At 43.4% G+C, this 17,965-nt stretch overlaps 2 protein-coding genes across 8 annotated transcripts in view; one reads left to right on the top strand and one right to left on the bottom strand.

Annotated features, from left to right (window-relative positions):
* The window catches only part of LOC311249911 (multiple PDZ domain protein), a 41,805-nt gene extending 34,763 nt beyond the window's left edge, over positions 1 to 7,042 (bottom strand). Inside the window, exons 1-11 of the mRNA XM_084341309.1 lie at positions 6,831 to 7,042; positions 5,974 to 6,068; positions 4,700 to 4,866; positions 3,158 to 3,385; positions 2,811 to 2,879; positions 2,521 to 2,643; positions 2,123 to 2,206; positions 1,677 to 1,784; positions 1,406 to 1,508; positions 828 to 919; positions 231 to 444 (exon numbers count right to left, since the gene is read on the bottom strand). Coding sequence (XP_084197435.1) covers positions 231 to 444; positions 828 to 919; positions 1,406 to 1,508; positions 1,677 to 1,784; positions 2,123 to 2,206; positions 2,521 to 2,643; positions 2,811 to 2,879; positions 3,158 to 3,385; positions 4,700 to 4,866; positions 5,974 to 5,986 — 1,201 coding nt within the window. The 5' untranslated portion in view covers positions 5,987 to 6,068; positions 6,831 to 7,042. The remainder of the gene's footprint in view (positions 1 to 230; positions 445 to 827; positions 920 to 1,405; positions 1,509 to 1,676; positions 1,785 to 2,122; positions 2,207 to 2,520; positions 2,644 to 2,810; positions 2,880 to 3,157; positions 3,386 to 4,699; positions 4,867 to 5,973; positions 6,069 to 6,830) is intronic.
* Positions 7,043 to 8,903: 1,861 nt separating this feature from the next.
* adgrl3.1 (adhesion G protein-coupled receptor L3.1) overlaps positions 8,904 to 17,965 on the top strand; it is a 125,986-nt gene continuing 116,924 nt past the window's right edge. For all 7 annotated transcript variants that reach the window (XM_084340788.1, XM_084340787.1, XM_084340783.1 and 4 more), the window contains exon 1: positions 8,904 to 9,678. The gene's annotated coding sequence lies outside the window, so the exon portion shown is untranslated. The remainder of the gene's footprint in view (positions 9,679 to 17,965) is intronic.

Raw genomic sequence — 17,965 nt, 5'->3', positions numbered from 1 at the left:
AACATGCAAGAGGCCAAAAGAAGCACAAAAATATGTCTCATAAAGGTAACTCGGCCTTGATTTAACTAGACAGCGCAGGTAGTACCTGGATGATTGGTTGCATAATTCCTATAAGTTTATTTTAGTGCATTCTGCCAAATGACATGTTCTCCCCTTGCTCAGCTCCTTCAAAACCAGTCCTCTTATGCTACCACTGAGTCAATACGTCCCCCTCTCTCAGCACAAAGCACCTGTCTCTTGAATCTTGTTGAGGCCCACTCTGTATGGATTGCCCTCGTGGAAGCTGTGGGAGTGACGGAGGGGCTGCAGAGGGGGAACTGGGGGCAGGATGTGACTCAGTCGGACAGCCTTCCTCAGCAGCTTCAGTCTGACCAGGGGACCTGTCCTCCTCAGCACTTCCATGGCTCGCTGCTCACTGCAGCCCTGCAGGCTCACCCCGTCCACCTGAGGGACATGTAAAAGTAGTGAGTAGAGAAAACGGAGACAGAAACATTTTGTTTCTGTGGATGAAGTGGATGGTCTTGACGTATTGCAAGGGCAGTTAAATAAAAAATTAATCGATAGTAATCAAACATTTAAAAAGAGCTAGATTGGAACATGATGATAAAGAGATGGACAGAAGAATTCCACCTCATCAGCTAAAAAAAGGACCCTAATTGGCATGGAGGGAACTACTAAAAGTTGCAAACTGTGCAGATTTAAGGAAGCTGAAATCGTTAAGATTCAGCTGAGACTATATTCGAGACAACAACAAGGTATTTGTCGTCAGGAAATGCAGTTAAAAAAAAAAAAAAAAAGCCATCTGTTGTGTTTTAAGTGGAACTCACAGACAGGATGATGTCTCCAATGTGGATGCGCCCATCTTGATCGACAGTGCTGCCTTTCACTATGCTCTTCACTATCACACCAGCACTGTAGACTGAAGACAGCAAGATAAATCAAAGGAAAGGTTTGCACTGATTGTACTAATGTCACTCTAAACTCACATAATGCCTTACATTAAAGGTATTAAATAATATTAACAATAAAAATTAAACAATATTAGTTAATTTTAACTAATATTGTCGACAGAATGTGAACAAACAGCAGTTTTGACATTATGTCTATGTATTGTGTTCCACAGATATTTACTGAAGTTAGCATGCTAACTAGCTAACCCCAGCCCGGTCCAAAGCTCCTGTGCTAGCGGTGTAAACACTAACACTCCCCTGGTCCCCCAGCTCCCAGTTCAAACTGCTAGCGCTGCACGGCTAACTGAGCTAACTAGCTAAGGGTAGCTACAGTTAGCAGCAGTTAGTGGTTACTTTGGTGATATGCTTTAAGTACGAATTTGACTGCCAATTCTAACACACTGCACTGTTAATGATCATTAGCTCATTTTTTAACTTCAGCTAGATATTATTACCTGAGTTTAGGTCACCTATGTAGCTTGAGATGCTGAATCCCAGGCCACGACTGTTTTTAGTGAACTGCACGCTGTACTCATAGTCATCATTCAAGTCACCGAGCTGGAAAAAACACACAGGAAAAAAAACAATGTTTATCTTTAAGGTTAAGAGGACACTGATTTCAACATTTAAAGGCACTGATTAGCCAATTATTTTACATAAAGTTTGCATTTGACGTTAATTATGTGCTGTTATGCTTTAAGCATATGCTCACACACACACACACACCTTGTCGTCCAAGCTGTCCTGACTGAGTACAGGAGAGGAAGCGTGGTTGTCCTTGATGATATCCCTGGCGATGAGCAGTTTCACCTTGCTACCAGCATTTCGCAGAACCTGGGCCAGGTGGTCATTTTTGAACGGATGAAATGCGATAGCGTTTGACAAGTTATAAATAAATAACATAAAAAGAGACAGCTGCTCTGAAGAGACAGTAGATTAGCACCATTTGGAAGGTTTCATCAGCTGTGTGGGAACCATTCCCGGATGGTTAGGGCTCAGGAAAGTGGCTGTACACTGCTCTTTAATAGAGGTGGGGCAGGTAACAAGACTAACACTGAGGTGGACCACACATCTGCTTCCCTGAGCTTTTCTGTGGAACTACCTGTGGTCTAACAGCGGATCAGCTTCAGCTCATCATCTACTTTTATACATTAGTTTAAATGACACCTCACCTGTGCCACCTGCTCGCTGCTCATGCCTGCCAGATCTGTATCTCCAATACGCAGGATTTGATCTCCGCTACGCAGGCGCTTATCCTACAGAGGCACATTTCAACAAAAACATTTAGTGGGTACACAATTTCTCGTTTCCACACTTCGGTTTTTAGTTCTCCAGCTTTAGATGTACTGATAGGTGTATTTTGTAGAGCCAGATTAGCTGTTTCCCCCACTTCCAGGTTTAAATTATGCTAAACTAATCAAAACATGTCAGCAGTTTTGTATTTGCTGGACAGAAATGACAGTAATGATCTTTTCATGTACAGTACTGCTCGGCAAGAAAGCGTGTTGAGTTATAACTTTAATTGGCTAGTTAAGGTTTGGCTTTACGATTGATTGGCGGGCGTGTTTACCTGTCCGGCAGCTCCACCAGGAAGGATGGTCTTGACCATGACTCCTGTGCTCCGGCCTCCTATGATGCCAAAACCGAGCCCTTTCCCATCGTTGGTCAGCTCTATCATCTCCACATGACGCCTCTAACATGGCAGAGGTCGGGGGAACAGAGAGGGAGACAGAAAAGGAGGAGAGAGAGAAAATCTATTGTTATTGAGCTGTTAAGTAACAATGGGTATGATCCAGCCTACACCCACAGACACACATTTACCAGCTCTACGGTAACACGTCACATGTGAGCTTACTGTACCTCATGAGCAATAGCAGACAGGTTTCTCCCCATCGACATGGTGCGGGAGATTCGAGGGGGAGTGCAGTACTAAAAAATAAATGTCACGTGTAAAACAAAAGCAAACGCTGATACGATCAGCTGAAACCCTCAGACGATGTTATATCTACCTGTGCCTGAGTTTTATAATGCAGTGTAATATTCTCAAATGTAAAATGTGACATTTTGAATCGTGGTGTGTTACATTTTACAATTGAAAAGAAAAGTATATTTGGTCTGTTCATAGACGGACACTTTAAGAATAAATTGCTCCCCATTACTAAACTCCTCCTAAGCGATCTCATATTTACGATGGGTATTATACATACTTGTGATTCGGTGTGAATGCAGTTGTCTGTGTACATGTCTGAGTAGGACAGATCCGGCGAGCCCAGGGAACAGGCGCTGCCGTCCCTGTTGGCGGATTGGGCGGTGCTGGGCCTTCGGTTCTCTATGGCCCATGTGTAGGAGTCACTGTGGCTCAGGCCCAGCGGCATGCCCTGGCAGGGGCCACAGTTCATGGACACGGATTTGGAAATGCCCTTCCCCTGGTAGGACTGAGGGGAAGGAGAAGAGGAGGATAAAGGTGTAAAAATGGAGAGGACACATATAAAAGAGAGAGTGGGATAAAGAGTGACAGGAGATGAGTCGGAGAAGGATTGAGGGATCCAAGCGAAGGGAGTAAGAAATGGATGGGGGAGATAAAGAGATGGGGAGAGTGGATTGATAGAGAGGTGGAGGCATTAATTGAAGAAAGGAGATATGGAGACAGAGAGGAATGGGATGAGGGTGGGAGAGCGATGGAGGGAAATAGAAAGGATAAAGAAATTGAGAAAGGAGGGCATTGTGAGACAATGAAGAAAGATGTGGGAGGGAGGAGGGAGGAGGGGGAGGGAGGGTAAATGTGTGTTAGCCGAAAGAAAAAAGAGTAGAGAAAGATAGCTTTAAAACGGAGCAGAGCGGGAAGAGATAGGAGAGCAGGAACACGAGGATCTGAGATAAACGCTTCCGTTCAATACCACATAACCACAAAACCGTTCCCTTCTTGTCTTTTAGGTTTTGCTGTTTCAAAGTAAAAAAAAAAAAAAAGGAGTTTCAGAAGATTTCTGATCTATATTCCATTCCAGGCAACTTCGACACCTGTTGAAACAGCAGTAACAGAACAAAAGACAGAGCACTAACAAAATACTAATAAGCAACGTCGCACTCCTTTGACTCGCACTTATTATCCTTAGCACTTTATCTATATAAAAAACCTGTGAATTTTACAACCAGAACTTGATCTCATACAAACTGTGTCGATGCCTGTCCCGCTACGAATCCAGAAGCCTCTGACAAAATCCAGTGCCGCGTTTCCTGGAGCGCAGAGATGCCAAATGGCTACAGGCTCCCACACACAAAGCTAATGTAATAATGCTTGTGTGTGTAGATCTGTGGCGCTTATAGCATTAGCCTATTACAGTAGACCGCAACAGACAACTACAAAGCCGTGATGATTAACGCTGACAAACAAGATAAATACCTTGATGGTGGAACAAACGTCATACACCAACATGTGCGCCGCACACTGCGCATGATGAAGCTGATTTGTGCAAATGAACATTGCTCGGTGACCACATCCCACACACCGGCTCAAAACTTATAACACTGTTACATATGACTTCTGCAAACTCCTCCACATGATATAGCCACTTCTTCCTCCCCCCCCTCTCTTCCTCTCTCCCTCTCTCTCTTTCTCGGGGCTTTAGTGGTAAGCTTAGGTAAGCTGATTACTCATCCAGTTTGGTTCCTGCATTCAGTATTTTGGGAACGATTCCGGCTCCTTCCCCACCATTCACTATACACCAAACGCCCACACGCTCACGCTGTACCTTCGCTGGGGGCTTCCGCTGAGCTTGCTGTAAGCTGAGTATATGGTGGAACAGGGGGCTCTGCAGGACAGTCTTTAGCAGGGAGAGTTTCTCCTGCGTGGGGGCCTCTCCTCGCTCCTTCAGTTTGGCTTGCAGCCTCTCCACAGCCTCCAAGGCACGCTGAGTATCTGCAGAGGAATTGTATATCATTTGTGTCACTCAGGCGCAGGATTTCTTCCTGTTAAGTGTGTTCAAGCAGCTGCTGTGTGACCCTGACACAAACCCAGACTTTTTTTATAATAAGCTATGAAATGTCAATACTTAAAGGGGCAATATGTATATCGGGGAGATGAAATTCAAACTCAGAGTTTTAATATTTACATTACTGAGGGATGATGCAAACTCAGAAATATGTGTATTTTTATTTCCGTAACTGAATAAACAAGCTGTTCTCAGAGGAAAATAAAGTCCCCAGAACACTGTTTGAAGCTAGAGAGGTGGCAGGGTCCGCCACATATAAACAAAGTAACACAGTATGAAATAGTGTTGTTCTTTGAGGTCAGTTTTGTTTATTCAGTTTGTTTGGGCATAAAAAAAACAGTCAGTGAAGATCTTTCTGTTGGGATTAAAACTTCTTCCCCAAAACTACATAGTGCTCCTTTAATAGGGACCGTTCAAATACAACATCTGTCTTTAGGATCCAGAATGACATCCTCTGTCAGCACTGATCCACAGTGTGATAACTGTTAATAAACACATTTTGGAGGTTTGAGTGGACGGGAAATTATTCTGAAAAAAAAAACCCTGCTGCGTGAGAGCGAGTTCTTTCAGTTCCAGAGTTTTTCCAAATGCTGTCACCTTCGGGGTCACTTGTGTGCAGCAAAATGTTCCCTCTATTAGACAACTTCATCAAGGAACATTTAAATGGTGCAAAAGAAGGACGTGCCATCCCTTCTGCAGCACTAAAAACAAAGACAACAACTGAAACGTCGCATCAGGTCATGTTGCCCTTGTTTTTTGGTGTCTGTGTGTGAGCAGCGGCTAATGAGCACAAGCCACAATTGCAGTAATTGTATGTGGCAGAAGGTTAAGACCCTGTAAACTCTTCACCACAAAGTTTTGACTACCGACCAGACTGTGAGTCCTGTGCCACCTGCACATGTAACTATTCCCTCCTGCCTGCCTGCAGCCGCCATGCCTGACACCTTAATTGTAAGCCTCTGACGGGGAGTCTCACTGAGGTTACTGGAACATGTTTGGCTTTAAACAGCCCTCTGCATCTGCGAATCACTTACCCATGATCTCCATCGTAGCCTGACAGATTGTCCCGATGAATTGTTTCTTTGTGGCTTTCTGGCTCAGTTAAATGTCATTCTTCTCTGTTTGGCACCTGCAACGTGTACAACAACAACAACAACAACAACCTTTACTGCTGTAACATGACACTTATGCACATGGTCTGTTTTCATTTTTGTGGCATTTGTGAAAGTTGGCAGTCCACTGTTGATCTGTGTTCATCACAATTACACTTTTATCACCCTGCTGTACCAATGTGTATTTGACATATGCTCAGTATCATTTTACCTCTACATCTCCTCACAAGGCCATGCTTGTTTGCAAGCACCTTGCTTGTGCACTAATGCTCTTTAGCAGGATTTAAATCTTCTCCAAAAGGCTTTATCAGCCAGTGACGCTAATTAACACCGACACATGGCCTCCCGACCATTCAGACTTGAGGGGAAGCCTGTATAGCATCAAAGCACGATACCAATGACATGATTTGATTTGCAAAACGACGGGCTGGAAATGACAACGTCTCGTCTTAAATGTAATTAAGGCCCATTGATAGGCACACGGGGTATCGCAGTATTTATATGCCCTTCACGGCAGCCTAATGAAATCTATATCTTATACCTGTTGATATTAAAGCGACACTGACGGCTTCAGAATAATAAAAAAAAAAAAATCATTACGCACGAATGATTTACAGCAATTACGCAGACCAATTAGCTCCTAATTTGATATGTAATCCACCAAACGGTCTGTTTAATTTCTTTAAAAGTGACCCGGGCGCATTAGACCTATCACTGTGACGAACAGGCGGACATCATGGACAGTCCAGTATCGCTTGTTGCAGAAAGCCTCATCTCACCTCCATTGCAGCGCCGGTGGGCTATCAACAGGTCCCCACTCCAAGCACAGCACAACCAGCACCGCCTCCACCGGTCCGCAGGGTGAATCTAGCAGCACCGAACTCCGAGGACGACACTTTCCTGACGGGACAAGTCATCCCAGCTTGTGGAAAGAGAGAGAGACGACAAGATATCAAGAAGCAAGCTGTGCGCTTTATTTTCCAGCATTGTGTCCGCGCGGCTTGAGAGCGCTCCGCGCAGTGCGCATGTCACCCTCTGATCTTCAGGCACAGAGGGCTCATCCCTAATGAAAAAGAAGTAGCCTACAGTAATCCTGTAATGCATTTCACTGGGACACTGCAGATAAATCTTGGGGATATTGCGGTGACAGCCAAGTGAACCCCGGACATGTTTAGCTATCCTACAGGGACCCTTTGAGAATGTTTCAGATAATGTGGGAATATTATAAGAAATCATATCATGGAAAAAATGGGTCGTCAGATCTGTTAAAAGGCTAATTTCCATTGGTTATTTAGATCTCATTTCCCCCCTAAAATCATTTCCAGCTTATTGCCGCTGTGAATTTGGCATTTTCTCATTTTTAGCTTCGCCCAGTGGACCCATATTGCGGCTGTTCTTAAAATAGGGTCCGGAAACCCACATGCGTCCTCGATGGGGTTCCTGTGGGTTCCCAGCAAAAAGGGGGGTTATTTTCACTATATCCGTATATAACACAATGACAGAATGTGGGACTTTTTTGGTCATGGATTTGATACATTTCCATAATAAAACATCTAAAAAGCATAAAACTCTCATCGGATGCGGGACCCTGGGACATAATCTTATAAAATGGAGGTCTGTGCTCTAATTTATGCAGGATTAGGGCTCCTTGAGAACCACTTCCCCACAGGACCCCTTTAGCAGGAACTGTTTCACAGTCCACATTTAATGTCTGGTTTTCTCAGTGTTGTAAAAAGCACCCGAAAGTCGTACTTGAGTGAAAGTAATGACATTGTGTTAACATAGGCCTACTCCTCTGGTTAAAGTGAAAGTTACCCACACAAACTGTACTTTAATATAAACTAATTAAAAGTCTTACAGCATCTTATTTTAAATATATTTATTTTTTTAAAGCTTTTATTAACTGTTCGTTTTCTTTTTTACACCTTCGAACCAAGAAAAAAAAAAAAAATTCAACCAAAGTAAGATGCTGCCAACAAATACTTTAAAAACATATGTAATATATTCAGGCCCAAATCCGGTCTACGGGTTTGACCGATCACCAGCCGATTGGATCCAGATTTTTGGAAGCAGTTTTTTTCTTCTTTTCTTTTTTTAAATCCAACTGTTTATAAAACGAACCAGATTTATTTGAAAATGCGCTACTTTGGCTCTGGTGCAGCAAAGCAATTGCAAAGCAACTAAGCCATTAAAAATGTAGTGGGGTGGAGAGGAGCGGAGAAAGGAAATACTCAAGTAAAGAAGGCTACAAGTACCTCAACATTGCATTTAAGTACAGTACTTGAGTAAATGTACTCAGTTACATTCCATCACTGGGCTTTCTAAGTCCCAGACTCTCGTCCAGGGAGCATATGAGTCAATCAGTGAAGTCTTTATGAGCCTTGTTCTTCCTCTTTATTCAGCTGGGAATGTGACTTTGGATGGAACCGTACCAACTGTACATATTGCAGTTGTCACCCAAAGGCAAAATTATGCAATCACACACCAAGTCATGTCTCCCAACCGCCTCTCAGTTGGGTGCTCTTGAGTCAAAGTCATGTCCGGTGGATTTCTACCGGGGTCTCTGCGCGCCGTCCTCGGCGTGAGAAGTTTGGGAGCCCCTGTTTTCACACGGCAGGTGGAGCCCTCGGTCCAGACATTTCGGAGATCCAGATCCAGCTCCGCGTTTTCCACCAGACACCCCCATTTCTTCATCTCTCCCTCGCTCTCTCCTTCCCTCTGTCTCTGCATCCCCCAGGCAGGAATCATCACCCCCTCCCCGCCTCCTCCTCCTCCTTCTCCTCCACCACCAACACCACCACCACCTCCTCCTCCAACACACCCACCCACCCTCGGCTCCCCGCCCGCCTGCGACGCACAACGCTCCTCTCGCCGGGCTGCGCTCGATCAACCGAGCATCCACCGCGCCTCCAAATTGGTTTGTCATTTCTGACCCTTCTCTCTCTCTCACACTCTCTCTCTCCCTCTGTGCGTGTGTGTGCGCGCACGCTCGTGTGTGTGTGTGTTGACCACGGTCCTCTACTCCGCTGCGCTCTGCGTCTGTGGACTTGAGCAGAAGTCAGTAAGAACATAAAGGCAGCCGGGAAAGATAAAGAGAGAGAGAGAGAGAGAGAGAGAGAGAGAGAGAGAGAGAGAGAGCAAGAGAGAGAGAGAAGGAGGGAGGGAGGCAGTGATACAGACAGACGGATAGGGAGAGAGAGAGAGAGAGAGAGAGAGAGAGAGAGAGACGCCTCTGTCCTCCTCCAACACTTCACTGGACTTAGTGCGTTTGGACGGACGCGATACATCCTCTCGCGTGTGCGCTGATCGGGATACTGAGCACGAAGCTATCTGGTTTATTACACCCTTCAGCTTTATCTCCATCCCTTCTTTCGGTCGTTTATGCCCACGTCGCTCCTCTGCAGCCGCGGCAGCTGCGAAAAGAATTAACCCGCAACAAACCCGGAGCCGAGGCGGCGAAATCATTCATCGACTGGGAAGAATATATTTCTGTCCGAGATCTTGCGTTGTTGGAGGAGGAGGAGGAGGGGAGGACTGTACGAAAGAGGGCAGAAAAGGTTATTCCTGACTCATCTGTGCGCTGGATGTGTATACGCGCCCCATACCGCGGCTGCGACTCGTGATACGGTAAGGATCCGCTCTTTATCGCTCTGACATGTGATGTTGATTTTTTTTTTTTTTTAGTTCGCAGACGAACCTCTTTGCTGCATGTCAACCTGTGACCTGCTCTGGGAGCCGTGAGGCAGCGCTGACTTCGGCTCTCACGGATGCCCATGGGAATGTGGCCTGCGATCATGGTACTTACGGGGCGCGGAGAAAAAAGGACTGGCCCTTAATGGACGAGCGGGCTCAAATGTGATAGAGTTGCCGTGTTTGTGCACAAGACGGTCCGGCGACTTGTGGCTGGATGGGCGTCGCTCGGATGCGAGATGTCGCCGAGGCGAAGTAATAAGCGATGATACCTATTACCTCTCCGGCGAATAATCAATGCAATCGCATTATCCCATGACGGCTCCTCGGCCAAGGTGTACACATGATTATTATTCCGTTGCCGCGTGTATCTGCCTCACTGCAGGGCGCAATTACTAATCGCATGCTTTGGCGTGATGGATGACAGATTAGACTAAGTGTTCACCTCCTCGGCTCCCTTTTTTTTTTTTTTTAAAGTCCCATTTCATGTGGCTGTCATTTGACTATATTGGAATGCAGTTCGCTTATTTGGGGGCTGCTGTGCTTACCGGTTTGTCAGCCGCAGTCTGAAAATCCACAGTAAATCCAGCTACTCTGTGAGAAAAAGGAGCATCCAGCAGGCCAGTGCACCCCCAGGATACGTCAATCATGCGGATTCATGAGTGAAAGCTGTGGCTCTTATTTACTGGGGAGGCACATGACCTTGATCTCCTGCTGAAAACTACTGAAGGTTGCACAATATTCGATTGTTGACCTAAACTGGAAGAGAGCACACTCCTGTGCGACTGTGCAGAGTGCACTCAGTCTCCTCTTTGAAACAGCAAATAATCCTCTTGTGCCTCCATACCGATGATGAGCTATATGCTTAATCATAAGTGGTCCATGCAGATATCTGGCAATCAAAGCGCCCCTGCTGCCTGTGGCTGCCTGGGTGGCTGAGAACTGGCCCTTTCTGAATCACTGCTCTCAACATCCAAATGGCTATCAGCAGAGATTGTGTGCGAGCTCCCGTGTTGATGTCAGTGCTCATTGTGATACAACGGGGTGGATGTAGGCGCTATAGGTTGGAGTGGTTGACAATATGTTGACTCGCATGTCAGTGCTGCAGTTGAGAAAAGAGGCTGCGAGGAAATCCACAAAGCAGGTGGAGAAATGGTCAGCGTGGGACGGTGTCTGTACGAGTACGGCGGGAGAAATTTGACATAGATTTGCTTGGCTGCCATTTTGGCAGCATCTGTTAAAAAAAACAACAAAAAAACCCCCAACAACTATAGGCTCATCTCCAAGGAGATTGCTATTTTCGTGGATGAGATGAATATCACTAAATCATCTGTCATCAGTGCATCTGTTTGTGTCTAAGTGATCCTACAGTTCCTCAGTTGCATTTGCATGCCAAGTGGATAATTTGTTTTAAATGTTTGCAAAAGGAAGAAAAACTTCAGTTCTGTTGTCCAAGTGCTGCGGTTGTTGGCTGAAGGTATCTGACAAGTTGTTTATCTAGTTTCAACAGCGGGGAAAAATGGAGCTTCAATGGTATTTGTGTTTTTCCTGTCCAAACCAACACCAGCCAGAGTGGATGTTTTTGGTTTACTTTTCTGACAGGCCTCGGGCAGCTCCTCCAGAGAACAACAGGGTGTTTGTCAGTGCTCACACCGTGAACGAGGGTTGTGTCAAAGAGCATCACGGGCCACATTAAGAAATGACACCCGCACAGCGCTGATGAAGCACCTGAAGATACATAATGTGCAACAGCAGCGATCGAGCATTCTGCTGACTGTGGGTCTGTCTGTCTGTCTGTCTGTTTGTCCTCCTTTAATTAGGTCACTGATTCATTTCACTTGTTGTGATGCACAAGAAAGACAAAGCTCCTTGGTGGAGGGAAAACAGGGTGCAAGTTACAATGGCTGGGCTAATACGGATTGTTCTGCCTGATTGACCGCAGGCTGACTTTCTTTGTTTAGAGCTGTTAATGTAACATAATATTTGGCTTAGATTTAAGCTGGCTCCAAAAACATTATCTAACCGTGTTATGGAACCGGCCTGCGATTAAAATAAGGGATCGTATATGTTAAACATCGTGTGTGAGCAAAATGAAACCTCAAGATAATGAAAATAAACCTTGGCAGACAACGTGATCCGCTGCAGACAGACAGTAACAGACACACATACACACTTGAATATTAATACAAGCAGGCATATAATCAGTTTTGGAACAAGTGTTACTGCTTGTTACTGAAGTCTCTATTTCCATCGTCAAGGGTTATTAGAGAGTCTAACTTCAACACTTGTGCAATTAATTCAGTTTAGTGGGCACGTAGAACCTAAGGGCTGATTTCCCCAGAACCGTTTTAACAAGCGTTTCCTAAAGAATTTGCACATCCCGGGATCCAGTCCTCTATTTAGTTAATTTATGCATAGCAAGGTAAAGGTTTGTGTCAGAGAGCCTCGTAGATAAACAGAAGGTGGTGCTTATTGTGTGCACAGAGACAACCAACCTTCCTGCATAAATAAATTGTCACTCTCGTGGCTTAAGCTGTGAGGGAAACCAAAACAAATCTTAATTCAGCAATAATAATATTAAGTTTCAATGAAAGCGGAGCTGTTGAATTTCACAGCACCGTTTTCCTAACGCGCCGATGATTCACATTCCTCGTCTCAACCCCACTTTGTGTGCCGAGTTTAACCTAATTCAAAAGGCCCCTTCCTGCGCTAGACGACATCTCTCTCCCGTATTGAAATAATGAGGCCAGATCCTTGCCCGTCTTCCTCATCCACCTAAAGCACTCGGTCATGTGTTAACACATCCTTCCTCCTACCCTTTCCCGTCCCTCAAAGAATAACCCCGGCTCTGTGCGTCTTCCACCATCGACTGGAGCTATCAGCTCAGTTCACCTCTCTTAATGTGTGAAACTCGCCAGCGATATCATTCAACCCTATTAGAGGTTCAGACCATGCGAGAGGACTTACGCAGTTACTTTGCTACCTGATTAGATCTGTGCTCAGGAAAGGAGAAAACCAGTAGTGGACGACTGGCTTGTCAGATCTCAGGGCATTCTCTGACTCATTGCTCCTATGGCCTCGACTAGAATAGCCCTCTAGAGATAGATGTCTTACTCTGCCTAAATATGGAACAGTTGGAAGGCTTTCTGCTCCGACCACCACAGCCTATTATCTGTCGGTATTTTAGGGCCGATTGGAGGAAATGTACACTCTTTGGCCCGGCTGCTCATGCCGCCAGTTAACTGGGCTGTTTGTGTGCATCGCTGAAAGTGATACGTGCTGTAATCCTGCTGAGTGGTTATTGCATTGTTGAGCAGTACATTGTAATCATACTACTAACAACATGAGCAGTGCTGTGATGCTAAATCAGCAGGGGTTCTGAATCAGTGGTTCTGAAGTGTGGGGCCAAGACAAAAGGAAGAGGGTTTAGAGATGACTCACTGTAACCTCCTGGATTGAAACTAATAATTAGAGATGAAACAGAGTTGATTAATTTGTTAGTGGATTATTTCGTTAAGTGATGATTAAGTAATTCTCTGAGCAAAAATACCAATTTGCTGCTTTTCTGTTGCTTCTTTGGCCTTTCTGATATTAAATTGAATACCTTGGGCTTTAGGAAACCGTGATGATAATCATTCACCATTTTCTGGTTGGGTGATACGGCCTTGAAAGAATATTGTAATATTTCTAGGCTATATAGCAAAACACATTATATATCTTGACATTTTGAAATCTCCTCAAAAGTACAGGTGACAAAATCAAATATTTTTGAACAAGTACCTCAATATCAGCATTGCGACAATGAAACCAAATACACAAGTGTGTATTCCTACGGAAGACAATATAAATACAAACCAATCAACGTTATCTCATTGATTTTTTTTTCTTCTTATTTTTCTCTGCATATGTTTGGTATTGAGGTAATCCAAAAGTAACTGAAAGTAATCAAGTTACATTACTTTGATATTGTGAAACTTGGATTACATTACTGACTATATTTTTTCATAGGTAATTAGAAATGTATTGGAATACAATTTTAAAGTAGCCCTCCCAACCCTGGTAAAGGCAAGCATTAGAGAAAGTAGAAGCGATGTGCATCCTTAAACTAACTGATTAGAGGAATATTTTTCTTATGCATATTGTGCGATTTGGCGCCCCCCACAATTGAGTGAAAATTGATAGTTATAGGGGAGTGGCTGTGACAGAGACAACATTCAGCCTATTGCAAGACACTGTACCATCAAAATGAGTTTGAAGCTGTTATTTTAAGGTAAAAAAAAGTTGCATAATGTTGCTTTAAACAATTCTTTAAGCAGAATAGCTCCACATAATCTCTTCTCAGCAATACTGAACGTTTTCTGCTCTTCTTTGGTTTGTATGCCAGTGAACTGAATGAAGACGTCATGCTGGGCTTTAAGAAATCGCGAACTTTTGTATTTTTACCATTTTCTGATAATACAAATTCTAATACAACTAATACCACAACAACTGCTACTGCTACTACTACTACAACTACTTATAATAATAATAATAATAATGTATATATATATATATATATATTTCTCTTGAAGCACTCCTGAAAAATCACCTACAAGTAGGAAAATCAAAGCTGTTGAATAAGTTGAAAAGTCCTCAGACCTCCTCAAAGATTCAACTGCATCCTGCTTATAATCAAAGTTTTTTAACAGCCGAATTAAACAAGCAAAGGAACGTACAGTAGGTTGTGATCCATCTAACATGGGATAAAAATGAATGAGAAATCAATCAATGTAAATTAATTCTGAAATCACCCTGCAGCCATTTATGCGGATATTAAAACTGTATGGACATGATACCGTCTTTCATTCTTCCCTACTTTATATTTCGTGCTACCTTCCCGCTATAAAAATCCCAAAGAGAACAAATATTGAACGTTATGAATGAAGAAGAAACGCGCTGATGGCTTGCACTTCACCGTCTCTTTGCTGTTCCTTTTGGAGTGATCAATTTAAGAGGCTTTGGTGGGTGAAATCAATGTCACATCTGACGATAATGCTTTTCTAAGACAGGCTTTCATTTGTTTTCCTTTGACCAGTTGACCAGTCTTTAATTTGTGTCTTCGGTGGCCCAGAATTTATTTCGCATCCAGCTTTATGTCATCAGTGGCTTTTATTTATTGGTTGCAAAACACCTTGTAATGCTGTTTTGAACAGGGCTGTTTAAAGGGAAGATGAAGGTTATTATTGTGCCTTTCTGAAGTGGAGCGTGGAGGCTGTGAAAAGTTGACACAATTATTCTAGATAACGGATTAAGTAAGATGCCAATGATGTTTGAAAAGGTTCATCTTAACCCCTCTATCTAATTTTGACTGAAACCATGCTGTGCACAGCTTACCATAACCATTTAAATAATGCATTTCAGAGTCTGAGCTGTGAGGTAGAATTGAGCAGCCTTAATGTTTGTGTTAATGTCTACGCGGTTATGCTCTTTTATTCTGCAAATGGCCTTATGGAGCGCTATCACCACTCCATTTGCTACATGTTTAAGCAGCTGCTTTCCATGTTAGCCACTGTATCCACAGTCCACTGTTCTCCTCAAACCTCTCACTCACCCGGTGGTTGTTATCCCTCTTTCACAAAGAAAAAAAACACTTGTTCTTCCAGTCAACACATCTCCTGTCCACACCTCTTCTCGGTGCCCCTCACCTCCCAGCGCCCCACTCAAAGCTGTCACCACTCAAAAGAAACACACACACACACACACACACACACGCGCATCCATGCATGCATGCATATCTTCCCACAGATACTGGTAACACACATCAATGTGGTACACATCAATTATCGACACTCACACACACACGCTTTCCCACTTGGAGGCTATCGCACACGTATATGGTCACACACACACCCACGGAGAGCCACACATAGACATCGCCTGCAGCTGTATATTTAGTGACACACACAGTGCCATTAGGGAGCTGAATGGAGAATCAGTGTACAAGGCCAGAGTGATTGTAAGAAGCTCGCTCAAAGGTCTGCCGATTATTTTGGTCTCTGCAGGAAATCATTTACAATAGCACTCACCCCCTCCTCTCCTCCTCCCAGTTCAGTCCATTTAAACAGCGTGTTGGTGTGCGTGTGTGTGCGATATGCAAGCCTTAAGCCAGTCGCCACCACAGTATTGATGGGGAAATTCTTGGCTGTGTTGTTTGTGCGGTTGACTATAGCGTGTTGAGGAGGTCTCACTTGTTTAGAGAATGGGGTGCTTGGAAATGAGTCATACACAATGTGATGCAACACAGCGGAGCAGATTTGAATTATGGGGCAATGAACAATGAGGTCATCACAGGGCTGGGGGCATAAATCTCCCAGTGCCGTGGTATAACACAGCATTTCTTATCAATGGAGGAAACTACAGAAGGGTTTGTAAATGCAGTATTGTTTAAGAGGCCGATTCAATGTGGCAGATAAAGGACTGCATTGGTTGACTTCAGTGGCAGAGACAATGGTGGGGGAATTCTGGTTTGATGGCAGTGACATTGTTTGTTTGAGTGCTGTTTACTTCCAACTAACAACAGTTACATTTTGTCACTGATAAAAATAATCAGCTTGATCTACTTGAATAAAATAAGGCAAGTTTTTTTTGCATCAGATTATTATGTAGATCAAGCAAGACTAGTCTGTGTTTTTTAGAAGAAAAAAAAAAACGTGAGTCAAGCCAACTTAATTTTACCATTTCTCTATTTTTATGGTTGTGTGATCTATCTAAACTCAAGAGTTCAGATGTCTAGTTTTTAATTGAAAACTACCTAATGTGCAGCTACTTTGTTTTTCCAAATGTGCTAGTGTCATTTACTCTCATTTTCTATCTAGCAATGGAGTGTTTCCAGTATTATACTCAAAATACCGATTCAAATAGTTAATTATTTACTTTGGTAAGATTTTGTGTGGGCTGTCCACCACTGCCTCTTGACACTGGAGTGCAAGTGGTGAGGAAATGAGGTTTGTACATTTTAGCCTGAGGGTGGCTCTTAAGGAAAGGTCATGTAGTGACCAAAGGGTCAGGATTCAGGTTTACAACACATAGCTGGGCATGAAACAGTTGAATCATCATCACCATCATTAGTACAACTAATGTTGCAACTGTGTTGAAATAATTGATGCTCATTAGAAAAAAGCCAAAAGTAAGAAAATAAGTAAACTGCAAACAGCCAATAACCAAGCTTCAGTTTCAGTGGTTAACTATCTTCGGTTTACTACATAGTTTCAAACCAACTCCAGAAGGACATCTCTGCAACTACAGTGTGGTGCCGAATTTTAAAATTCCAAGCGGGATTCAAACACCACTCACCAGGTATCAAAATAAGCTGAGGTGCTGGAGCTATAAAACATCAAACTAAGACAGAAAAAAGCATTGGCACACTCAGTGTGTGCAAAAATCTGTTTAATATGTCAAGCTTTCAGTGTGAGACCTTCAAGGCTTGAACAGGCAGCAAGAGGTTGCTGTAGCACAACAGGTTAAAATAACATCACTTGATTAGCCTTAATGCAGAACACTTATGTCAATCAGTTGAACTTGTGTGGCTAAACATCAAGGGAATTTTAGTCATATTTATAGTGGACTACAAAATAAAGACACTGTCTATAGGGACAGTAGCGAAACACTAACATACGTTAAAAAAAAGCAAGGAAATGCAATGAAGCTTCCCCCTTACTTAACATCATATTGAAACAGAGTAAAAAAAACAAAATCATTGTTTACTGTGTAGGGATTATGTAAATACATCGCATTTAAGACAAAATGAACAATGTCTTGTGTTTTGTTTCAAAACATATATATATATATTATTGTTAATATCAGAGATTTAATTATGCTGCAGTAACAACCGCTCAGATAATTCTTTTAGTGCACTCATTTTGAATGATCGCTACATAATATGCCAGATTCTTTGCAGATTGTTCCAATCTCCCCCTTCCTCCAGCTTTTTAAAGTGTTTGCACGCCTCTTTTATCCACCATGCTGCATCCAATGATATTTTCCATATCTTTCCCTTCTTCAGCAGATTGTCCACAATCAGCGTCTGCTGTAATACCATCATCCCCAGGCCCCTCTTAAATTTCCTGCTTACTGGGCTTTTACTTTAACTGCATTACATACATCTTCCACTCCCTGTTCATCTGGTTCCTTTCAGCATAAACCAGGCTGAAAGATCTGATGTGGAGCGTCTCGATGTGACTGGTCA

The sequence above is a fragment of the Pagrus pagrus genome, assembly GCF_965226575.1.
Source record: "Pagrus pagrus genome assembly, chromosome: 2".
NCBI lineage: Eukaryota > Metazoa > Chordata > Actinopteri > Spariformes > Sparidae > Pagrus > Pagrus pagrus.
The sequence above is the reverse complement of the archived record's forward strand: the minus strand, read 5'-3'. Positions and strand labels throughout refer to the sequence as shown.